The 26,095-nt window shown below is 42.7% G+C and overlaps 1 protein-coding gene across 1 annotated transcript; it reads left to right on the top strand.

Annotated features, from left to right (window-relative positions):
• Positions 1-2,376: 2,376 nt before the first annotated feature.
• On the top strand, positions 2,377-25,869 carry LOC126100821 (peroxisome assembly protein 12). The gene is made up of 6 exons (XM_049911453.1): positions 2,377-2,609; positions 2,686-2,794; positions 3,663-4,080; positions 17,717-17,867; positions 25,048-25,130; positions 25,209-25,869. Exons 1-6 carry the CDS (start codon positions 2,490-2,492, stop codon positions 25,312-25,314), a joined length of 987 nt encoding a protein of 328 aa, XP_049767410.1. The 5' UTR covers positions 2,377-2,489; the 3' UTR covers positions 25,315-25,869.
• The last annotated feature ends 226 nt before the right edge of the window (positions 25,870-26,095 follow it).

Here is a 26,095-nt window from a genome sequence, read left to right as displayed (position 1 = left end):
CAATTCCGTTTCAATTTTTATATCTTCAGCAGATATAACCCTGAATATGACGCCTAGATCCCCCTGGTTGTGTCTCAGGGACATACAATCGTTCAAAGCGGCTGACAGTGACCAATTGCGCTTCTTTAAAAAGTTGACTCTGTCTTTCTCACAGTGTCTACACTGAAATAAGATGTGATTTATATCTCCATTTGTTTCTTCTTCACACTGCCTTTGGGGTGTCTCATGTACGCTGATTCTGCATAAATGGGCAGGGAAAGATCCATGACTGGGACCCATTCTCACAGCGGATGTTATAATTTTCCTTGAATGTTTGTACTTCCAAAACCATGGCTATCTTGGTATGAACGTCTGTATATGAGTATAGCTTTTGCCTTTTGTTTGTGACTTCCATTCCATTCTTCGTGCCACAGGAGGAGCGCTTGTTCTTATGCTGTTAAGAGGTATTCTGTACATGAGAGTTTAATGTCCATAGGTCTTCTGCTGCTAATCGCATCTCTCGCTAATTGATCGGCTTTATCGTTGTATAGAATGCCAGAATGTGATTTGACTCATGAAGATTCTATAATATGACCAATCATCATAGCTTGGTGATAATGATCCAATATGTCGATAGTGTGTTTTCTTTTGTTCCAGTTCCTGTAACTAATTGCTCTCAGAACACTTTAAGAATCGGTGATCATTACTGCCTTGGGTATTCTAAGAGATCCGAAGTGTTTGATTGCCTATATAATAGCGAAACTTACATCTAGAAACACGGAAGCGTCGCTTGGTAGCTGAAACTTTCCTTCGTCTGCATTTTCTGGACGGAAGAAAGCGTATCCGCTATGATTTTCCGTCCCCATTTTTGAGCTATCTGTGTAGAGTTGAAGGTATCCTGCCCATTTTTCTGTCAGGTGTGTTGTAGATGAAAACTGCTCGCATCCTTTTCCTTTGCTGCAACAGTCAACGTATGTTAGCTAGTGGAAATATTTTCCAGGTGAAAACCTGTCACTGTCGTTACCGCAGAAGGCCGAGTGACTTGTGCCTAGGGACAGCAAAACTTGGTGCCGATCGATAGCGCTCGGCAAACATTGTGTCTTGCGGGTCTGTAGAGAGCCTAAGGGACCGCAGCTCTTAGCGCTTCCTAGTGACGGACAGTGAAAGCTTACATTCACCTTGGGACAAGGAGCTTTTGATTCATTCCGCGCGAAATTCAAAATTGCATGTTAATTATTGAAGATTTTAATCTCATTTACATCGGCACAGTCTTCTCACCAAAGCGTGTCGAAGTGCCTATCCTGCTTATGCAGTTTTTAAAGCCTACAGTTTACGGTAATGAAGGATTTTACAAAAAAATTCTCGATAATGAATAGTTCTTCACGAGAAAAGTGTTCCCGTTCTAATTACGTCACTGATTAACAATATACGTTTGAGACTACAGAGGACTACATGGATGGACTGGTCTGAATGGTTGTGTTTATCGCTGATGGCCGCACAAACATCATGGACATGTGTTTCCTCCATTAACCTGGAGCTGAATTTGACCTTTAAATAACTCATTCGCATCCAACAGTTTACGAGTAGCTTTGTATTTTTATGTAACATTCCTTCCAGCACAATAAATTTGCCAATAACACAAATACGTGTAATTATATTTTACACATTAGTACTGACCTAGGAAATTTTCTTGCTTAAGATGTTTCGCATGAAGAAATTGCAAGTAAGGTGCAAACTGTGTTGCAGAAATTCATGATTATTGATCATGAAGATTAGTTTAGTGCTGTATAACGATGTGAGTTTTGAATAAAACTTACCTGTGGTGTCTGATTGCGAGTAGTGTTTTCCTTGATAAATAAAAAGCAAAGAAAACTGTCATTGCTAATGACAATGAGTTAAAAAAGTAAAGCAAACTGTTAAAGCACATTTTTTTATGATGAGGACCATGACGAAGTACGTGACACTATGTTTGTTCAATACAATTTTTAATCTTATAACTGTCTCAGAAATTAGATTTTAAACTACACATACAGCAAATGAGACATTCTATATCAGAACTTTCAAATAAATGTACACTATTTTTATTTCGTCACTTTTGTTTTTGATGATAAATTACAGATATGAGAAGCCAGATATTTGGTGTGAGAGTAGAAGAATTCCAGGCATCATCGTTCTTCCCAACATTTTCTGGATTAGCAACGTTAAAATTCGTTCCGAAAATTTCTGTTATCATCCCTGTATTTTGAGCAATATGCTGATATGTGTTTTTATTAACGCGATATGTTGCAGTGGACAAAATTTGGCTCACCCGAATGGCACCAAGGTTTGCTGCCCCAGACACAAGTAGACGAGTGGAGTGTATCTTTGGTTATGTTTGGCTTTGGTAGTGTTTACAACGTAGTCTGCATGTGCAGGAGAGAGAGAGAGAGAGAGAGAGAGAGAGAGAGAATTTGAAGTGTTTGTGAGAATATAGTTATAAGTTATCGGTACGCAGATAATGCTTGAAAGAAATGGCAGAAAAAGGAGCTCATTTGACGTCGAGTGTTTTAACGAGACCGTCAATATTTGAATTAATAGCCCAGGAGTCCCTCGCTAAGACAGTTCATCCCGCTGTCAAAAAGTTATGCGAGGTGAGTAGTAACATGCAGATTTCAGTGATGCGAGACCTTTTCATAACTGGTAATTTCGAACGCTATTTATTTACAGGTGCTAGCAGAATCGAACCCCGGAAAATACGGTTTCTTGATCAGATGGTTCGAAGAACTATACCTCGTAGCCGAGTTTCTCCTTCAGCGACAATATTTACGCACCAAAGGTAACTTGAGTAATACAGAAGCAGGGCTTATATGCCCATTAACGTGAACTATAAAGTTATTTTATGGACAGACAGGGCCTAATCTTGACATCGGGCTTCGGGAGTCCAGTACCACACTCAAGCCCAGTTCCTTCAGTATGGCAAGTATCTATATCAATATTGCTGTTACACATATTCCTCGTTTAGTTAGATGTTTTCTGAGATAGTGACAATGTTTGGTGTCTGGCGTGTAGATATTGTTCCTAAATACTGCCCATTTAATGTTCACTTGCTATAGTATGTTGCGTAAAAGCTGAAGATTTGCTTGAGCATCACACTGCTTCACGCCACACGATTTCAGTGGGTTTAGTATACCTTTTCCTTCCTCCACGCTGAGAACTTGCTCATGTAGCCAGACATGTTTAATCTGAAATGAAAAGTGCGAAATCTGGACATAATAAAATTTGTTTTGGTGGGATAACTGCTTTACATTTCTGTGTAAATCATCTCTTGGTTAATGTTGACCGCAGGTTTCTTTCCTACAGGGCAGTAATCCGTATGAAATGTCACTATGTCCAATATCTGTGGCATATCAATATCCCTTCTCTTCCTTGTTTTTAACTTTGTTTTTATATTTGCTCATGTTGAACGCATGATAACCTAAATGATATACAGTTTCAGTGTGCTGTTTTCTTCTTGTATTTTGTGCACTTTGAAAACACACAAGTTGAAGATCACCATAGTTTAGTTAAACCAGATTTGGCCAGTGCATTGTTATGTAGTTGGAGATTTCCGTTCTGCATGGTGGATAAATGTGATTGCAATTTTTGAATATTTTGAATGTTGGTTGATTTCCTGTTGCATCTTAAGTTCTTTTTTTTCTTTTCAGGCAGTTCGTTTTCAGAAGCATTTTATGGCCTGCAAAGGTCAGTGAGCCATTCCACTGATTCAAAGCTACCAAGAAGGAAACTACAACTATCGTTAATCTGCCTCTCTGTGCTTCCTTATCTAAGAAGAAAGCTCGAAAATCTTGCTGTAAAATATAAACTTGAAGAGGCAGATGGCGTACCAGAAAAAAAGAACTATCCTAAAGGGACTCGATCTTTTGTGATAACACTGCACAGCATATTTCATACTGTTTGGGAAAGTTTGGTCCTCATGCAGTATTTTATGTACATGAGTGGTAAATCTTTGTATCACTCTCCTCTTCTCCGCATCATAGGCATTTCACTCATTTACACTGATCAGGAATCGGAAGGCCTTCCGTGGAGCTCTCTTAAGAACTGTGTCACCTCCCGTGATTTCAGGTAATATTTTGCAACTTGTAAAAAAGCAAAAAGTTATGTCACCAAAGCATGTATCTAATGGTACTTAGCAAGTGATAAACTTGCTATATTTATATGTATTGTATAGTTAAAGATTAAATGACTTGTTTTAACAGTTAAGCCGGCCGTGGTGGCCGAGCGGTTCTAGGCTCTGCAGTCCGGAACCGTGCGACTGCTACGGTCACAGGTTTGAATCCCGCCTTGGGCATGGATGTATGTGATGACCTTAGGTTAGTTAGGTTTAGGTAGTTTCAAGTTCTAGGCGATTGATGACCTCAGATGTTAAGTCCCATAGTGCTCAAAGCCATGTGAACCATTTATAACAGTTAAGACCTTCCTGGGCTCAAGTCAGTGGGTTCTGGCTCCCTGTTGCCCACACTGAAACTGAGTTGGTATGGCATCCTTCCTTGTCATTTCAGAAAAGCCAACCAGTATTCTTAAAGAGTAGTAGGAGTCCATTTACTAGAACTCAGTTAGCCACAATTTCAGTTAATGAGTCAAGCTTTTTCTATCCCCAAAGTATGCAAATGTTTCCTGAAGTTCGCATCTCCAGTCGTTAAACCTACCGTGACTTCATCTGCCTCTTGTTCAAGCCCGTGGTTGCAGAACTTCTCTGAATACATGGTTTTAGCATCATTTACTTGTCATGTGTTTGTTTTTGTCTAATATTCTCTGTGCTGTCTCATGATCCACCTAGTAACATCAACTTACTTACAATAAACTCAGGTTCTGCTCCAATAAATACAGTCATTACCCCTGCCCTGGCTAACCTGTCAGCTTATTTTTTTATCACCAGTTTCTTTGTGACCAGGAACCCACAGCAGGTTCATCCTGTTGCTTTCCACTAGCTTCACATGAGTTCCATGTCATTCTGCAATGATCTTTGATCTTGTTGCGGGGCTGATAGTGTTCAGAGCTACTTGGCTGTCTGAATGAAATCCTCAGGGGCTCAGCATTTGTTTAACTGGATATGGGCTTGGTCACCCTGGATGTGGACTGGTGAACACCACTAGTCTTCTGTCACTGTAACATCTGGGCACACTTCAGCAACCATTGTGGGCCATGATGGTGAAATGTTGTGTCTCACAGGGATCTAGGATTAATCTCCTGACTCACAAGGACAGTACAAAGCTCTAAAAGAAACCTTAGCCTTTAGGGATGCTGCTGCAGGGCTGTGGAGGTGGATCAGTCATTACCGGGCGACCTCTGTGGACCTGACACACCTCAGCTGTGTGACTTACTCAGACAAGTGGGGCTATATCCAAGTGGACTTGTATTTCTCTAGCTGCTGGTGGGACAGAGATGGGACCCTCAAAATTAAACTCCTAGCATGAAGGGTATGCTGTCTGGGAGTACTTTCATCCATTCACTCGGACGAATGGAGGAGACAAGTCCTCCTAATAATCAAATTGTGTTTAATGATGGGGCATGAGGAGTCGTAAATCAGATTGTGTTTGTAGTGATAAGGAGGGAGGAGGAGATTCTTGAAAAGGTTAGTGTTCTGTATTCATAGAGATTTCATAGTGCTTGCTGATTCCTTTAAGGCTCTTAAATGAAGCAGTCACAGCCTGTGCTATCTGGATCCTTCTTTAAACACCAGCTTTCCTGAATTGTGCGGGTGGGAACTCTCCCTGCGTTATAGCCTACGTTCCCGTAACCATCCAGGCCTGAATCTTTCTTAGTCATTGGCCTACATCCACTTGTCCCCTTCCCTGTACCCACTCTGGCACTACACAGCCCTCTATTCCACCAATGCACCCTCAGTCTGTATGTTTCTCTCCTTTTCTGCTGCTGCCCCTCACCCCACACCCACCCTCCGTCTAACTTCCTGACTGCTCCTAGCTGTCCTACCCTCTCCCCACCTCATTCCTGTATGCTCCTGCAAGCAGCACTCTACTGTCCCAACACCTACTCTGCTGTCCCTCCCCCTCCCCACCCCAGCCTCCGTCTTCCCCCCTCCCCCCCCCAACACACACACACACACACACACACACACACACACACATTGCTTCTCCCATCATGTGCCAGGTGCTTGCAGTCGGGCCTCAGCAGCCAGAGACTCTGTGTGTCTGTGTGTGTGTGTGTGTGTGTGTGTGTGTGTGTGTGTGTGTGTGTGTCGTCTATTTTTCACGAACGTCTTGTTTGCCGAAAGCTTATTTTGTGGCAGTCTTTCTGTTGTGTGTATCTGCGACTCAGTACCTCTGCCATATGATGAGTAGCAACTACCCTTTTCATAATATTATTGCATTCCATTCTAGATTTTCCATTGTTTGACGTAGAGGAGGCACTGAGTCACACACACACAAAGAAAAGACAGCTAAACTTATAGCTTTAGGGCAAAAAAGGGCCACTTCCATTATTTGTAGTCTTAAGCTAGTACATATGTATTGATACATTTATCTTCCAACATTTACTTGATCTTAGTGTCCTAGTAGGTAGCTAGTAACTGTACTGTCCTCGTCATTGTAATATCAACACAAAGGATTATCATATTCAATGAGTCGTGTAGCTGGTCAGTTTTTCTTCACAATCTATTGCATCCTAGTATGACTGTTGATTGTAGAAAGCTTGTACTTATTGATTTTATATTGTTTCATATAGAGTTCTTGTGTGTTTTGAATAGTGTCGCTTGTCTCAGTCCTGAGTATTTCTCTCCCTTCCTAGTGTTCTGTCCATTCTTGTAGTAGCAGTCCACTATACTGTCATAGTGTACTCTATACTGGCCATTTAAATATTTCATATGTGCTATACAGATGAGTGTGTGTACGTGTGCTCCTTTTATTGATGCTTTTATTAGCCTAAATTCTCTGTTCTTTATCTTTACTTTGCCGATTGTGGCATATGTGTGTGGAGGAGGAGGTTATGTGTGTGGAGAAGGAGGTGGGATAGCATGCCTAATTATGCCAAGATATCTGATTCTATTGATGTTTTGTCTGCAAAGGTTGATTTGTATGTCTTAAAGTATCTGACTTTTGCTGAGCCAAGTTTATACATCTAAATCTTACACATTGGGTTTTCAGTGTGTCAGGTCTTCTGTGCCACAGAATTATCCATTATTCCACACGGTTCACAGGTCCCGTGTTCAGGCGGTGACGCTAGCATGCAGTGCCATCTGTGTGCAGGACTGTGTTCCAGTTTTTGGGTGGTGAATGCCTGCACCACACAAACCGTGTAACAGTGCTAGCTGCACCATTACCAGTAGACTATTGGTGGCAAATTACAAGAAATAGTAATGTTAAGGAAATGTGACTGATCCACAAAAGAAGTGGCTTTCAAAGCACTTTTTCAAACAATCTTACAGTACTGCTCATGAGTCTGAGATCCTTACTGTGTTAGATTAACAAAAGAGAAGGACAGATGAGACCCAGTGAATATGTGTTTCACTGCAGGATCATTTAGTTGATGCAAGATTTAGTGATGCTAAACTCCAGTTGCAGGCACTAAAAGAGAGGCGTTGTGCATCACGGGCAGGTTTACCATTGAAATCAAGAGCACATCCCGGGAACATATTACTTCCTACCATATATGTCTCACTAAATGAAGATGATATTGTCAGGTTGCTTGCAGAATGTAGATGTGATTTTGAGTCTGTAGATAGGTAGGGGAACATTTGCAAATGAAGTTCGGCACTTCTGCTGCCACTTTACTAGTCTGTTTCAGTACCTGTATCGTCGGTGACTGCCTGGACACTGACTTTGGCACCACTAATAGCTTTTATATACAATTAGAATTTCTTTGTGTTTTATGAGAGGTCTTTAGATAAGAATCTGCTACAGTACTCATGGAAGGCCTTACACATTGCCCTACTGTTGCCAAATGTGCTTCATTTAGCAGCTTTCTTTGACCTTGTGCTTTGTTTCACACGTGTTGTGCGCAGACTGTATATCGTGGAGGGCCCTTCCCCATCATGAAGTGTTATAGTGGGTACATACCTACCCACTGCTCGATCAACTATTTTTCTGAACTTGGGCCACAGTTCCTCTACAAGCTTATGCCCACAGCTAAAGGTCCCGTAATCTTTCTCAGTATGACACTACTGTCTCTTCATTTATTAAATGAACCTAAATAGGAAAGGGAAGGGTAAACTGGCAGGATTGTTAGCGAAATCCATAAGGGGGGACGCTAGTACTCATGGATGTACCTCTTTTTTAGACTAATATCAGTGTCCAATGAGAAGTTCAGGCAGGCAGGTGCTGAAGAGGTCCAAAACTCACAAAATTCTTACAACAGGAAAGTAAATAATAATGTTACCATATTTAACCGAAATATTGGTGGATTAAAGAAACAAGTAGATTCTCACAAAAGTAAAGTAAAAAATAATGCTACAATTTTTCACCAAAATATTCCAGGATTGAAGAATAAAGTAAATGAGCTCCTGGTTTGTTTAGATGACATTGAATCTGATAATGTAATAGATATACTATGCCTGTCTGAGCATCACATTGTGTCTGATATGGAAAAGGTAAATATCAGTGGTTATAAACTAGCTGCACATATGAGTAGAGAGAATAAGGTGAGAGGAGTTGCCATATATGTCAAATGTTATCACTGTGTAGAAAGCTTAGATACAAAACAGTTTTGTCTAGAGCAACATGTAGAAGTATGTGCCTGTCAACTTAAACTGAAGGAGGGCTCTTTTATAATTGTAACAGTATATGTGTCTCCTTCAGGAACCTTTCATTTATTCCTGGAAAACTTGGATGCCTTCTTGTGCTATCTGTCAGATAGGGGAAAATTATTATTTGTGGGGACTTCAGTGTTGATTCACTGAAAGAGTGTAATAGTAAGAATGACCTGGAAGTCTTGCTCGATTCTTTCAATTTGACATCTGTCATTAATTTTCCTACTCTGGTAGTGAAGGACAGCAGCACATTGATAGATAACACTTTTATAGACAGAGATAGGTTTAAAAACATAAATTCTTGTCCTTTTGAGAATGGGCTTTCTGATCGTGATGCTAAGCTAGTTACAGTATATGACATAGCTCCATTCAGTAATTCAAAACTACCCTCCAAAGTTGTGTGTTCAATTAATGACTCAACAATTAGAAATTTCAGAGAAAATCTTCAGCAGTTAGACTGGGATGAGGTGTACAAGGAACCCGATGCTAATTTAAAATATAACGTAAACTACTGTGCTACATTAAGAAAGTTTATTAAAAAGTCCAGAAGCTTGTGCATCATGTCTGAGATTAATACCTCTGATAACAAAATGAAAACAATTCGGAATATTATTACAAGGGAGACAGGGCAACCAAGAGTACAGGATGATGGCATCACCATCAAAGCGAATGGAAACTTGATAAACAACAAGCCAGAAGTCGAAAACATTTTGAATAATCATTTTTTAAATGTTATAGAGAAAATTGGATCTAAATGTTCATTAGAAGAAGCAAGGTAGTTAATGGAAGAGGCCTTACCCACACCATTTGATACAACTGAAATTCCACCCACCTCTCCTTCTGAAATTAGGAAGATAGTAAACTCTCTCAAGAATAAAAGCTCGCATGGAATTGATGGCATTTCCAGCAGGAAAATAAAAGCTTGTTCCCAAGAAATAAGTGGGATTCTTAGTCACATATGTAATAGCTCTCTGAAGCAGGGTATTTTCCCATAAAATGTCAGTTTGGTTTCCAGAAGGGTTTTTCAGTGGAAAACGCTATATATACTTTCATTAATGAAATATTAAATGCTCTGAGTAACCAGTAGTCACGTGTTGGGTTTTATTTGTGATCTACCAAAGGCTTTTGATTGTGTAAATCATGGAATATTTCTAGATAAGCTCAAGTACTGTGGTATGAATGGGACAGTGCCCAAATGGTTTAAATCATACCTAACCGGAAGAGTGCAGAAAGTTGAAAAAAGCAGTTCACATAATATGCAAAAAACTGGTGAGTTCTCAAACAGGGGAACAATCAAGAATGGGGTGCCGCAAGGTTCGGTCTTGGGTCCTCTGCTGTTCTTAATATATATTAATAACTTGCTATTCTATATTCACGAAGATGCAAAGCTGGTAGGTACTTTTTGCCAATGATACAAGTATAGCTATCACACCCAACAGACAAGAATTAACTGGTGACATTGTAAACAATGTTTTTCAGAAAATCATGAAGTGGTTCTCTGCAAATGGGCTCTCATTAAACTTTGACAAAACACAGTATATACAGTTCCACACAGGAAATGGAATGACACTATTAATAAATATAGACTTCGATCAGAAATCGGTAGCTAAGGTAGAATATTCAAAATTTCTAGGTGTATGCATTGATGAGGGGTTGAACTGGAAAAAACACACTGAGGATCTGCTGAAACGTTTGAGTTCAGTTACTTAAGCTATTAGGGTCATTGCAAATTTTGGCAATATACATCTGAGTAAATTAGCTTACCATGCCTACTTTCATTCTCTGCTTTCTTATGGCATCATATTCTGGGGTAACTCATCATTGAGTAAAAGTGTGTTCATTGCACAAAAGCGTGTAATCAGAATAATTGCTGGAGCTCATCCAAGATCATCATGCAGACACTTATTTAAAGAGCTAGAGATCTTCACTGTTGCCTCACAATATATGTATTCACTTATGAAATTTGTTATTAACAATCTGAACGAATTCAAAAGTAATAGCAGTGTACATGGCTACAACACTAGGAGAAACCCCCCAGGGGGTCCACAACTCTTTTGTGGATACATGCGTAGCGAGCACGGGACCCCGAGCTAATGTGGCCTTCCTTCCTTTCCGGGCTGCATACCTTCCCATTCCGCATCCTTCCCCATCCCTATCTTCGCCCCTCCTCCCCTCACCTCTGGCTCTTTCCTTCTCTTTCTCCCCATCTGGGAGTATGGTTTGTGCCTACGTCCGGAGACGGACGCTCGTAAATGTACTGCATTTCTTGCCTTCCTTGCTTTTATGTCTTCTTCCTTCCTTTGTCCTTCTCTTTTCCTTACCTCTTCTCTTTCTCTTTTCTCCGCTGCGGCGTTTGAGACTTCTCTTCCTTCCCTTCCCTTTCTTTTTCTTCCTCCCTGTGCGTGTCTGAAGGCCGACCCACGCCCTTCGTGCGTAGCCGGTGACGGGGTAACGCGTAATTCCCCGCCCCGGGTAGACAGGTAGGACACGTACGTACCCCCTGGTAACGGCCAGGCCCAGGGAGGGGTGATTACCCGAGCTGATACCTTCCGAAAATGCCGATTGGTCCCTCCGTCCGTTTGTCGGGAGGTGTGACCTGAGGTGTGAACAATCACCTAAGGCGGGAGTGCCCTCAGAGAGGGCCCCCACGAGGGAGGAGCGCGCCATCGGAGACGCCGGTAATCATGGGGGATTCTTCCGCAATGGTTTCCTCACCTTCCACTAAGTCTAGTCACAAACGTAAGCATACTGAGTCTCAGCCACAGACGATTCTTCCATCGTTGCCACAGTTCCTTGTTGTTTCTCGGTCTGATGAAGGTCACGACTTCTCCACGGTCAACCCTTTCATTATTCAGAAAGGAGTCGACGCAATAGCAGGTCCTGTAAAGTCTTGTTCCAGATTACGGAATGGCACCCTGTTGTTAGAAACACACAGTGCCCTCCAGTCACAAAAATTGCTGCGTACTTCTCTGCTCCACACCTTCCCTGTCCGGGTGGAACCGCACCGTACCTTGAATTCCTCGCGTGGAGTCGTTTATACACGCTCCCTCGATGGATTGTCTGACGAAGAAATTCAGCACTATCTGTCTGACCAGGGCGTAACGGCAGTTCATAGAGTAATGAAACGGGTTGACACGAACATCATTCCAACCCGTACTGTCTTCTTGACATTTGACACAGTTCAACTCCCATCGAAAATCAAAGCAGGCTATGAGATAATTTCCGTTCGCCCTTACGTCCCAAACCCTACGCGTTGCTATCGATGTCAGCGGTTCAATCACACCAGCCAGTCCTGTTCCAATCCAGCCAAATGTGTTACGTGTGGCACGGATGCCCATGAGGGTGCTTGTCCACCTCCATCCCCTCGCTGCATCAACTGTATGGGTGACCACGCTGCTTCCTCTCGAGATTGCCCCGTTTTTAAGGATGAGAAGCTCATCCAGGAAATAAGGGTGAAGGAAAAGGTGTCGACCTTTGCTGCTCGAAAATTATTCGCCAGTCGCAAGCCCACCGTGCCTCAGACAGGAAAATACAGCACTGTCCTTGCTTCTCCTCGGCCAACAAAGGAGGCGGCCACGCAGACTTGCGACCTCACCTTTAGTACCACGGTCGTCAGATCGGCCAGCGCAAAGATCGCTCGTTCAACCTCACCACTTTCGCCTGCCCACTCTATGGCTCACCCTTCGTCGGGTTCTGCTACATCTCGAGCCCAAAAGTCGGACGCCAAGTCTTCGAAAAAAGAGCATACTCGTGAAGAGTTTTTACGGACCGCAGCTTCACAACCATCGGTTCCTCCTTCCTCTAAACAACATTCTTCCAAGAAGGCTACAAAGAAACCCAGTTCCTCTCCTTCTCCGCCAAGGCGTGCCCCCTCTACAGCACCACCTGGCGGAAATCGCCCTCGGCCATCTTCTGTGTCGCCGAGGCGCACTGCTGGTGGCCGGTCAACCGGCCGATCGCTGGTGGCAGGGACTGCTCCTGACCAACTTATGGATCAGGATCTTCTGCCTTCGGCTGAATGCCATTCCATGCTGTCGGTTGCTAGCTCCGAGCAGTCTTTGAGTTGACAGCAACTTTGGTCACATTCCTCCATTCTCTTTTCACCCCATGTCCATTATCCACTGGAATATCCGTGGCATTCGAGCCAATCGGGATGAATTGTCGGTCCTCTTACGCTCCTACTCGCCGGTCATCTTCTGTCTTCAGGAAACAAAGCTGCGTCCCCATGACCGCTTTGTTCTCCCTCATTTTCAGTCTGTCCGATATGATCTCCCCTCTGTTGAAGGCTCTCCAGCCCATGGAGGACTCATGATTCTTCTCCGTGATACTCTCCATTATCACCCAATCCCCTTAAACACTTCCTTCCAAGCTGTCGCCGTCCGTCTTTCACTTTCCGGATACACGTTCTCTCTTTGTACTGTATACATTCCATCGTCCACACCAATGGCACGAGCTGATCTCCTTCATCTTCTTGGTCAGCTTCCACCCCCCTATTTGCTGGTTGGGGACTTCAATGCCCACCACCCGCTTTGGGGATCTCCACACCCTTGTCCACGTGGCTCCGTATTGCTAGACGTCTTCCACCAAGCGGATCTAGTTTGCCTCAACACTGGGGTCCCCACATTTTTGTCTGCCTCCACGACAACCTTATCTCATTTGGACCTTGTGGTCGGTACTGTTCCGCTAGCTCGGCGCTTCGAATGGTTCGCCCTTGATGATACACACTCGAGTGACCACTTTCCATGTGTCCTCAGACTGCAGCCTCAACTGCCATATATGCGCCCGCGACGCTGGAAGTTTGCCCAAGCCGATTGGACACTTTTTTCGTCTCTCGCGACATTCGATGACCGTCGCTTTCCCAGCGTCGACGATGAGGTCACACACATTACCGACGTTATCCTTACAGCTGCGGAACGTTCAATACCACGCACCTCCGAATTGCCCCGGCGCCCCCCAGTTCCTTGGTGGAACGAGGCATGCCGTGACGCAATACGTGAGCGGCGACGTGCTCTTCGCATTTTCCGTCACCATCCTACTTTGGCCAACTGTATCCACTATAAGCAGCTCCGTGCGCGATGCCGTCGCGTCATCCGCGATAGCAAGAAGGCAAGCTGGAAATTCTTTCTTAGCTCATTTAACACCTTCACTCCCTCCTCGGAAGTTTGGAGTCGGCTTCGACGGTTCTCAGGCGCGCCTAGTTTCTCCCCGGTTTCTGGGCTCACTGTCGCGCATGATACCTTAGTGGACCCCGTCGCAATTTCTAACTCGTTGGGTCAGCACTTTGCTGAGATTTCGAGCTCTTCAAATTACCCGCCAGCGTTTCTCCCGAAGAAACGTGCAGCGGAAGTGCGACCTCTTGCTTTCTCCTCCCAAAATCACGAAAGCTACAATACTGTTTTCTCCATGCGGGAACTCCAACATGCCCTCTCATCTTCTCGCTCCTCCGCCCCAGGACCGGATGGTATCCATGTCCAAATGTTGCTGCATTTATCCACCCATAGTCTGCGTTACCTCCTTCGCCTTTATAATCGAATTTGGACCGGCAGCACCTTTCCCAGACGGTGGCGGGAAGCTATTGTCGTTCCCGTTCCGAAACCTGGAAAGGACAAACATCTCCCCTCTAGCTATCGCCCCATTTCTCTCACGAGTAGTGTCTGTAAGGTTTTGGAGCGTATGGTGAATTACCGTTTAGCTTGGTGGCTGGAATCCCGCAGCCTTTTAACACCAGCCCAATGCGGATTTCGGAAGCATCGTTCTGCAGTTGACCATCTTGTCGCTCTCTCCACTTATATCATGAACAATTTTCTCCGGCAACGCCAAACGGTAGCAATATTTTTTGATCTGGAGAGAGCATACGATACCTGTTGGAGGACAGGCATCCGCACACTGTTCTCTTGGGGCTTTCGAGGCCGGCTGCCCCTTTTTCTTCGCGAATTTATGGCAGAGCGCACTTTTCGGGTGCGGGTGAACACTACTCTCTCCCGTACTTTCTCCCAAGAAAACGGGGTACCCCAGGGATCCGTGCTGAGTGTTGTACTGTTTGCCATCGCCATAAATCCAATTATGGATTGTCTCCCTCCTGATGTCTCGGGCTCCCTCTTTGTGGACGATTTTGCGATCTACTACAGCTCTCAACGGACCAGCCTTCTTGAACGACGTCTTCAAGGATGTCTCGATCGCCTCCACTCGTGGAGCATCGAAACTGGCTTCCGTTTTTCACCCAGTAAGACCGTTTGTGTCAATTTTTGGCGACGTAAGGAGTTTCTTCCGCCCTCCTTACATCTCGGTCCTGTCAACCTTCCGTTTTCAGACGTCGCTAAATTCTTGGGTCTTATGTTTGACAGAAAACTATGCTGGTCCTCCCACGTTTCCTATCTTTCGGCTCGCTGTCTGCGATCACTTAACACCCTCCGTGTCCTGAATGGTACCTCCTGGGGAGCGGACCGAGTGGTCCTTCTCCGCCTCTATCGCGCCTTAGTGCGCTCGAAATTGGATTATGGAAGCATAGTCTACTCCTCTGCTCGGCCGTCTATTCTTCGGCGTCTCGACTCTATCCACCACCGTGGATTACGTTTAGTGTCTGGAGCTTTCTACACTAGCCCTGTGGAAAGCCTTTATGCTGAGACTGCTGAACCTCCGCTGTCCAATCGGCGAGCAGTCCTCCTGAGTCGTTATGCTAGCCGTCTGTCTTCCATGCCTGCTAATCCAGCCCACGACCTTTTTTTCGACGCCTCCTTTGATGTAGGGTATGCAGGCCGCCCCTCCTCCCTACTACCCCCGGGAGTCCGCTTCCGTCAACTGCTCCATTCTCTTTCCTTCCGCTTTCCTAAAACCTTCTTGACAACTTGGGGTACAGCTCCGCCTTGGCTCCGTCCCCGGATCTGCCTGCTCCGTGACCTTTGTCAATTTCCCAAGGATGGTACCCCTACACTTGTTTATCGTCGGGCATTTGCTGCTCTATGTGCAGAAATGACGGACGCCACATTTATTTACACCGACGGCTCGAAAACATCGTTAGGTGTAGGGAGTGCCTATATTGTTGGCGACACCCCAAATCGCTTTCGGCTTCCCGACCAGTGTTCGGTTTATACTGCGGAGCTTTACGCTGTTCTCCAGGCTGTCCACTACATCCGCCGCCATCAGCGGATACAGTACGTTATCTGCTCAGATTCTCTCAGCTCTCTCCTCAGTTTCCAAGCTCTTTACCCTGTGCACCCTCTGGTCCACCGGATTCAGGACTGTCTGCGCTTGCTTCACCTGAGGGGCGTCTCGGTGGCGTTCCTCTGGCTCCCGGGACACGCTGGTATCTGTGGGAATGAGGCGGCCGATATAGCGGCCAAGGCCGCAGTCTCTCTTCCTCGGCCAGCTATTCAGTCGCTTCCCTTCACCGATCTTCGGAACGATTTATGTCGCCATGTTGCTCAATTATGGCATGCCCATTGGTCGGCACTTCCCTGTAATAAATTGCGGGAAGTGAAAGCCCTTCCTTGCGCTTGGACCTCTTCCTCCCGAACGCGTCGTCGGGAGGAGGTAATTTTAGCTAGACTCCGGATAGGGCATTGTCGTTTTAGCCATCGACATCTTTTAAGCGGCGATCCTCCCCCACTCTGTCCCCACTGCTCTCAGCTGTGGACGGTAAGACACCTTTTAATTGAATGCCCCTATTTTAATCCGTTACGCTCCCGTCTACAGCTATCGCCTGATCTATCGTCGATTTTAGCAGATGACACGCGCTCCGCCGACCGCGTTCTACAGTTTATTAGTGACAGTGCAATGACGTCAGTCATTTGAAGCTTTTTTTGGGGACAATCACCCCCTTTCTGTAGTGGATTTTTAAGCAGTCTTCTATTTTTAGTTTCTCCAATTTTCTGACTTTGTTCCCATTGCTGCTGGTTTTAAATTTCGGTTTTTTACTGTCTTAAGTCACGGGCTGGGCGCTAATGACCATAGAAGTTTTGCGCCCTAAAACCACAAACAAAAAAAAAAAAAAAAAAAAACACTAGGAGAAAGGATGATCTTCACTACTCAAGGTTAAATCTAACTTTGGCTCAGAAGGGGGTAAATTATGCTGCCACAAAAGTCTTGGGTCACTTACCTAATAGCATCAAAAGTCTGACAGATAGCCATATAGCATTTCAAAGGAAATTAAAATAATTTCTTAATGGCTACTCCTTCTACTCATTAGATGAATTTTTGGATATAGTAAGTGGGTAATTTCCCCTAACCCCCACAAAAAATTATAAATATTGTCATGTAATATTTTGTGTAATGTAATATCTTGTATAGAGACACCTTTTATTAACCTGACACGTTCCACATCATTATGAAGTGTCGTATTCATGATTTATGGAACAAGTACTAATCTAATCTCTAATCTTTTTACAGAACATGTAAACCTTTCTACTTGTTTTGTACATTGTTAATAATTGTTTTGACAATTGGCTCATGGTCACTGCCACATGTTTCAGTGTTACATTCTCAAGGAAGTGAGGTCTGCGTGTTGCCAATAGATGTAATACATTTCTTCAATGTGTCGGTGGCATTTTGTATTGGTTTCCTGGATGACTTATGGCACCCACCACTTGCAAAACAATATTTATTGCAATCATTGGATGAGTCTCTGCCAGTACTGATATTTATTGAGTGAAGGTGCAGCTCTCCTATGTGCTAAATAGACAATCCACTGAGAGAAAAGACATCAAAGACATTAAAGTTCCTCATATTTTATAAGGCCTGTAGAAGATAATAACTGTAGGGAAAGACAGCAGTGTTTTAGGAATATCTACATTAGCATTTCTAAGAAAACATTAGGTGAAGAATTGTACTTTTGTGCTGTCTGGGATTTAATCGTTACTACAAACTGATGGTTTTATACAGGTAGTTACATTATTCTGCTGTAATTGTCACTAGCACTTGTATACTGAGCAGAAACTCTAGTTTGTGTATGACAGAACCAGTTACCGTGTTTACATGTAATGGTAATTTTGATACTACTAGGTCTCTGCCAGGAGTCACATTCCAACTGCTCAGGGGTGTGCTGAGTAACAGCTTTGAAATATTCGCATTTTTCCTCCAGTTTCTTCAAGTCTGGTATTCTGAACACAGGCAGGCGAGTGTTACAGCTCTACCCATTCCTTCCACCCCACAGGTAAGTTCAGCAGTAAAAGTAACTGTATGTAAGTAAAGAATTTTACAAACACAACAATAAAAACATTTTTCCATCTCTTGTCAACAAAACATGGATGGCAGTGTGTACGTAATGTGATGAATATTTTCAGGCGCTGCCAGTCAGGCAACAATAACAACAAAAGTAAATTGTTCATTAGATACTGTTTTACATTAACTTCTGCATGGTGGAACTATTGGTTTGTTTTCTGCAGCAGTGTGGTAAAGGGAAATTAAATTTCTGACTAGAGAAAGTTATCAAGGGATAATGAAATGTAATCTGTGCGAAAAGATGTGAGCTGTATACACACATTTTTGTTTCAATGTGTCTCACCGGTGTTTGTTGACTGTGTTTCTGACACTGACTAAACAGACAAATGAAAAATCGTTCTGCTCTTAGACCTTTTCTATTTTCTGCTAAATATCTTTAGTAAGGATCCCAGAAACAATATTCAAGCATGTAAGCAGTTTTCTTTCTAGACAAATTGCATTTCCAGAATATTGTTGCATTCATTTGTTTTCCCAGAAACTAAATTTATGTGGTCTTTTGAACTGTCACAAGTTGAAGTAACATGGGTGTTTTTGACTGTTGGCTCTCACTTGTATGTTGTGTAGCAAAATACATGTTATTTGGTGTAGGGCACAAATAATCTGTGAATAATTGTGACAAAATAAGGACAGCTGTAGGTGTTTTATTTTGTCAAAATAGTAAACGGCCATCGTCCGAAAGACCTCCTGCCAAAAGGATGGACTTACAAAAAGTTTCTGTGAATAAGATGATTGTACTCTCAGCTCCCATTGGTATCTACATTATGTATCCAAATTAAATGTACAACAAAAGCAATCAATTATAGACAGAATAAAAAAAAATCTAATGACCAAGTGACAACGTAACACACACATAAAAGATGGTTGTAATTGGCAAACTTTCGGAGCCAGTGGCTCCTCCTTCAGGCAAAAGAGTTCAATGGAAAGGAAGAGGGGTGAAGGAAAGGGACTGGAGAGGTCTAGGAAAACAGATTTCAGGAAAGTTATCCAGAACCATGGGTTGGGGAGGTTTACCATACAGAATGATAGGGAAAGACTGATTGTTGGGGAGTGCATTGGATGAGATTTGAAACCCTGAGAGCTTAAAAGTGGAAGACAGGATAATATGCAGTCAGAGATTACTGCTTAAACATCATGCATGCGTTAATAAGAGTGAAAAGCTAAGTGCATTGTACGTAACAGAGGTGGGAGGGGCAGTGAACAATTCTGTTATATAACCATGGACCTTGCCATTGGTGGGGAGGCTTGCTTGCCTCAGCGATACAGATAGCTGTACCGTAGGTGCAACCACAATGGAGGGGTATCTGTTGAGAGGGGGGACAAATGTTTGGTTCCTGAAGAGGGACAGCATCCTTTTCAGTAGTTGCAGAGGCAACAGTCTGGATGATTGACTGATCTGGCCTTGTAACATCAACAAAAATGGTACTGTGAGTGACTGAAAGCAAGGGTAAACTACAGCCGTAATTTTTCCTGAGGGCATGCAGCTCTACTGTACGGTTAAATGGTCATAGAGTCCTCTTGGGTAAAATATTTGGGTGTGTGGGCGGAGAATACTCAGGAGGATGTCATTGTCAAGAGAAACGAAACTGGCAATCTACGAACCGGAGCATGGAATGTTAGATCCCTTACTTGAGCAGGTAGATTAGAAAACCTAAAAAGGAAATGAGCAAGTTGAAGTTAGATATAGTGAGAATTAGTGAAGTTCGGTGGCAGGAACAGGACTTCAGGTCAGGTGAATACAGGTTTATAAATACAAACTCAATAGGGGAAATGCAGGAATCGGTTTAATGATGAATAAGAAAATGGGTATGCAGGTAAGCTACTATGAACAGCATAGTTATTGCATTATCATATCCAAGATACAAAAAGCCGATACCTACCACAGTATTAAAAGTTTATATACCAATCAGCTCCACAGAAGACAGAGACTGAAGAAATGTATGATGCAATAAAAGAAATTACTCAGATAATTAAGGGAGACTAAAATTTAATATTCATGGGGGGAATGGAATTCAGTTGTAGGAAAAGGAAGAGAATGAGAAGTAGTAGGTGAATATGGACGGGGGGTAAGGAATGAAAGAAGAAGCAGACTGGTAGAATTTTGCACTTAGCATAACTTAATCATAACCAACACTTGGTTTAACAATCATGAAAGAAGGTTGTGGTGGAAGAGGCCTGGATATGCTGGAAGGTCTCGGGTAGATTATATAATGGCAAGACAGAGACTGAGGAACCAGGTTTTTAAATTGTAAGACATTTCCAGGGGCAAATGTAGACTCTGACCACAATTTATTGGTTATGAACTGCAGAATAAAGTGAAGAAACTTCAAGAACATAGAAATTTAAGGAGATGAAATCTAGCTAAACTGAAAGAACCTGAGGTTGTAGAGAGTTTCAGAGAGAGAATTAGGGAATGATTGACAAGAATAGGGGAAAGGAACACATTAGGAGAAAAATGGTTAGCTTTAAGAGTTGAAATAGTGAAGGCAGCAGATCAAGTAAGTAAAAAGATGAGGGCTAGTAGAAATCCTTGGGTAATGGCAGAGATATTGAATTTACTTGATAAAAGGAGAAAATATAAAAATGCAGTAAATGAAGCAGGCAAGAAGAAATACATATGTCTCAAAAATGAAATCGACAGGAAGTGCAAAATAGCTAAGCAGGGATGGCTAGAGGACAAATGTAAGGATGTAGAAGGATCACCAGGGGGTAAGATAGAAACTACCTACAGGAAAATTAGAGAGACCTTTGGAGAAAAGAGAACCACCTGTATGAATATCAAGAGCTCAGATGGAGAATACCGCGTGAAGAGTTTGTCAGAGCTCTGAAAGACCTGAGTCGAAACAAGGCACTGGGAGTAGACAACATTCCATTAGAAGTACTGATAGCCTTGGGAGAGCCAGCCATGGCAAAACTCTTCCATCTGGTGAGCAAGATGTATGAGACAGGCGAACTACCCTCAGACTTCAAGAAGAATATAATAATTCCAATTCCAAAGAAAGCAGGTGTTGACAGATGTGAAAATTACCAAACTATCTGTTTAAGAAGTCACGGCTGCAAAATACTAACACAAATTCTTTACAGACGAATGGAAAAATTGGTAGAAGCTGACCTCGGGGAAGATCAGTTTGGATTCCGTAGAAATGTTGGAACACACGAGGCAATACTGGCCCTACGACTTCTCTTAGAAGATAGGTTAAGGAAGGGTAAACCTACATTTCTAGCATTTGTAGACTTAGAGAAAGCTTTTGACAATGTTGACTGGAATATTCTCTTCAAATTCTGAAGGTGGCAAGTGTTAAACACAGGGAGCGAAAGGCTATTTACAATTTGTACAGAAACCAGATGGCAGTTATAAGAGTCGAGAGGCACGAAAGGGAAGCAGTGGTTGGGAAGGGAGTAAGACAGGGTTGTAGCCTCTCCCCGATGTTATTCAATCTGTATATTGAGCAAGCAGTAAAGGAAACTGAACCGTGAATTCACTTTCAAAACTTTTCTTAAGAATTTACTTTATTTACTAGCGATTCATCAAGAACATTAACACATTTAAGCACACTATGTGAGCGTGGAAGTAGTTGCTAGGGAGTAACTGATGAAATCAAAATCAAATTACTTTTAACAAATGGGAATTTTATTCCTAAAAGCTTCTCTCTCTCTCTCTCTCTCTCTCTCTCTCTCTCTCAAATAAAATTAAAATTATAAGCAGAAACAGAAAGCACCCTTTAAATATCAAGTTACAATTTATTCAGAGGCAGAAATAAACAAATTTTTGAGTGTATGAGCTTTCGGGCTGAAAACCTTGGCGCTCCCTTTTGACACGGCCGTAGTCACGATCGCTCACAACCACCTCAGAAAGACTACACAGGTGCAAATCTGCAACACACCTTAAAGTAAAAGTTTTAACAATTCACACAAGCACACAAACTATGCACCCCGTAGGAGGGATGGAAATGGTACAAAACACTAAGATTAAAAGATTAACTTGCCACCGAAGGTACAACTTGATTTTTAACTTCTAAGAAAAGTCTTACGGTGGAAGGGTGGCAACTTTATATACTAAAATGACCATTTAAATAAAAGCCCATGAAATGCAATGTTACATAAAATTATACAAGGTTGGCCAAACACACTCCATGGTACACACATACCGCTTCTCAAGATGATAGGCAGAATAAGAACATATTTCAGGAATTAGGCCGTTACACTTCAAGCAATAAATTCGTTAACGCACCGAATCTGACAACCGTGACAGAGGCAGCTATTAATGTATGGCAGATTGATAGGGAGATTACCAAACAACCTGAACTGCAGGTTGTTCTAACGTGCCCCTACTCCACAAGGGGAAAACGGGCCACCCAATTCATAAATAACCACCTTCCCGCGGGTGGGCAAACGGAGAAGAATGGTGGGACGACCCCAAAACAAAGCGGCTGGTGACCTCACCAAGAAAACAAGTAGAATTTAACAAGTAAATGAAACAACATATAACGAATCACTTAATTTCTAATAAACTGCGATTTCTGGCGAAGACCTGTCGCAGCACCCCCAAAACGCTCTCCCGAACGATCCGCTGCCAGTCGCTTCAACGGATGCTGGAAGGCACGCCGATCTCCCGACTCACGGCGTTGCAGCTCGCCCCGGCCAGACTAATGTTGTGGGTGGACTGCTGTTGCCCCTCGCTATACGGCAAGGCCCACTAGACTCACGGGGCGACCTCACATTCGCCGACGCTCAAGGCGGACAAGTCATCTCGTGTCTCAGTGCACGACCGACCAACCGATCCATCCAACCGCCAACGACCACTGCCCGAGCAACTCGAGCAGACTGGCGGCCTAACGCGCAGGCTCATTTGCAGGAACTAGGCCCTCGACCGGGCAACCACTAGTTGAGTTCTCTCACTGCACCTCAAATTTGAACGAGAGGCAGACTAGCAAGCTGGGGGGTGAGAGACTTACACAGACTGACCGACTGGCGAGCTCATAGTGCCCCTTAAATGCGCATGAACAGGCAACATTTCCCCTTTCCCACCAGAGGGAGACGCCAAAGCTGCGATTGCCACAGTGGCGCCACCGCCAGAAAAAGAGGGCGACTGCTTCACACTACGCGCTGTGGCGCGCTCTTCAAAACAGCAATTATCACCACGGCTCAGAAACAAAAGAAAAATTTGGAGTACGAATTAAAATCCATGAAGAAGAAATAAAAACGTAGAGGTTTGCTGACAACATTGTGGTTCTGTCAGAGACAGCAAAGGACCTGGAAAAGCAGCTGAACAGAATGAACAGTGTCTTGAAAGGATATAAGGTGAACATCAACAAAAACAAAATGAAGATAATGGAATGTAGTAGAATTAAATCAGGTGATGCTGAGGGAACTAGATTAGGAAATGAGACACTTAAAGTACTAAATAAGTTTTGCTATTTGGCAGCAAAATAGCTGATGTTAGTGGAAGTATAGAGGATATAGAATTTAGACTGGCAACAGCAAGGGAAGTGTTTCTGAAGAAGAGAAATTTGTTAACATCGAGCACAGATTTGTGTCAGGAAGTCTTTTCAAGAAGTATTTGTTTGTAGTGTAGCCATGGATGGAAGAGAAACATGGACGATAAATGATGTAGAGAAGAATAGAATAGAAGCCTTCGAAATGTCGTGCTGTTGAAGATTAGGTAGGTAGATCACATAACTATTGTTGAGGTATTGAATACAATTGTGGAGGAGAGAAATTTGTGGCACATATTGACTAGAAGAAGGGACCGGATGGTAGGACATGGTCTGAGGCATCAAGGGATCACCAATTTAGTATTGGAGGGAAGCGTGAAGGGTAAGAAGAGGCTTGCTCAAGATGGAGTAGCATGGAGGGCTGCATCAAACAAGTCTCTGGACTGAAGACCACCACACGCAACAATGCATGTAAACAATTTTTCGGTCTCATACATTGACATGACTACAACCAAATTATCAATTTTGGTGAATGGGCATAGGCAGAGGGTGTATCCAGACAACACACAATATCCTGTCGCAGAGGATGCTGTGAAACATGACAATCGTGACGCCTGTTTCGCCACATGCGCCATCTGCATTCTTCCCCCAGACACTAATTTGTCAGAACTCCGCAGGTGGGAAGTAGCACTACAAGAAGTCCTTGCTTCTCGCCATGCACCTGGCCTTAATTTGTTAATTTCTTCTGTCTCAGTATTTCTTCACAGTAACTATTCTATACTTCACTCCGTTTTAGTTTTCTACATCTTTCATTGTCTTAGCCATCTATTTTTCACTGTCCCCTCCCACCTCTGTTACATACAATGCACTTAGCTTTTCACTTTTATTAACTCGTGCATGATGTTTAAACAGTAATCTCTGACTGCATATTATCCTGTCTTCCACTTTTAAGCTCTCAGGTTTTCAAATCTCATCCAATGCAGTCCCCAGCAATCAGTCTTTCCCTCTCATCCCGTACAGTAAGTCTCCCCAGACCCGCAGTTCTGCGTGACTTTCCTGAAATCTACCCCTTTTCCTAGACCTCTCCAGTCCTTTTGCTTCATCCTTCTTCCTTCCCCTTCAACTCTTCTACCTGAAGGAGGAGCCACTGGCTCCGAAAGCTTGCCAATTACAACTGTCTTTTATGTATGTGTTCTTCCGCCGCTTGGTGAGTAGATTTTTTATCTGTGCAACTAAACAAATTAAATGTGTCTTAGACACAAAGCTTAGTTGTAAATAATGAATCTTTCATTTAACAATGGAAACTCCAGGTAGGAGTGTCAACAAGATAGAAAGATATAGATTGTTACTTTCAATAAAGATGACACATTAAGTTGCAGACACTTGCACAAAGTGTGCAGCCACAGCCTTCTTCGGAAAAAGAAACACGCACACCACTCACTCACAAAAGCAAGCACACCTCGTGTAGCTTGGGCAAGGCCATGTGTGCGCAAGATGTGCTTGCTTTTGTGATTGAATGAGTGTGTTTCTCTTTCTCTGACAGAGGCTGTGGTCGAAGCAGTCTCTCTCTGTCTTCATTTGAGTGCCCATAAGCTCTAAACATGCACATTACATTGTTGAATATTTCATTTACTTAATCTTTGGGATTATCTGATACAGTATTTTCTCGTGTATTTTCAGGATCTAGGTGTAAATGATTACAAAAATATTTGTCCTCTCTGCTTGCAGAAAAGGAAAATACCAACTGTTTTGCCTGTTTCTGGGTAGGTATATACTATGCATTCCAGAAATTTATATTGTAGCTTTATTTTCTATACTTTTGAGAATTCCTTTTCTTCCAGGTACATTTTCTGTTATCGCTGCATTGCTGAGTATGTTCGAGAAAATCATTCATGTCCTATAACTCATTACCCTGCATCAGATGAAGATTTTGTCAGAATATATTGATACAGTCAGTAAGTTGATATAAAAGGTCATGCCACTGGAGAATACAGAAAATAGTAGATATTCTCTGCAGAAGTATGTATCATCTGAAAAGGGAACAAGTTCGTAATTTCATGATGTAAGCAGGAATGTGTTTTAGGCTTTACATTCAACAATCACTTTTGAACCAAACGCAATGTATTTCTCCCTTGTAACTGTCTTAGTCCAGGTGAGGTGAAGACAACAGTAACGCTTTAAATCTATAATTTGTTCTCCAGTGTTTATATTTCATTGTCAGTAGTCTATTGCAATAGCAGAACAGTTCTGACCAATTAAAATTATGACAGTTTGAGGAGTATAAGCTAAAAGCAAATTGTGCAGTTAATTGTAAATATATGTAATTAGATACATATTACATGTTAAAGGTGGGTTACATAAACTATCATAATTGAGTTATACAAAATTTCATATAAACAATTTGGGTAACACTTCAGGTGATATGGTCTGTCACAGATGTAAACAAATCAAAACTGTGTAAGTTGTGCCTTAGAAATTAAATGTTATTCTTTGCACAATACATATCATAGTTTACATCATTCTCAACAGTCCTGGAAGTCGGTCTGTTCAGCAACATTTGATTGGGTTAGCCTACTCCGTTTGCTGGTATGAATTTATTAGTGAAATATAAGTACATTTACATATCAACATTTTGTTTTGCTATAGGTAGTGTTAACATGTTTGGTAAAGCAGAGAGATTACATGAAATTGAAGAACTGTTCTCTGCTATCAAATGCCCAAATCCAAG

The sequence above is a fragment of the Schistocerca cancellata genome, chromosome 9, assembly GCF_023864275.1.
Source record: "Schistocerca cancellata isolate TAMUIC-IGC-003103 chromosome 9, iqSchCanc2.1, whole genome shotgun sequence".
Lineage (NCBI taxonomy): Eukaryota > Metazoa > Arthropoda > Insecta > Orthoptera > Acrididae > Schistocerca > Schistocerca cancellata.
Note: the sequence above shows the minus strand (reverse complement) of the source record. Positions and strands in the feature narration are given on the sequence as shown.

Bases quoted from the DNA above. Each gene is read 5' to 3' on its own strand.
- LOC126100821 (XM_049911453.1), top strand. From the start codon at position 2,490: ATGGCAGAAAAAGGAGCTCATTTGACGTCGAGTGTTTTAACGAGACCG. The intron at 2,610-2,685 runs GTGAGTAGTAAC...ATTTATTTACAG, and splicing joins CTGTCAAAAAGTTATGCGAG to GTGCTAGCAGAATCGAACCC. The intron at 2,795-3,662 runs GTAACTTGAGTA...TTTTCTTTTCAG, and splicing joins ACAATATTTACGCACCAAAG to GCAGTTCGTTTTCAGAAGCA.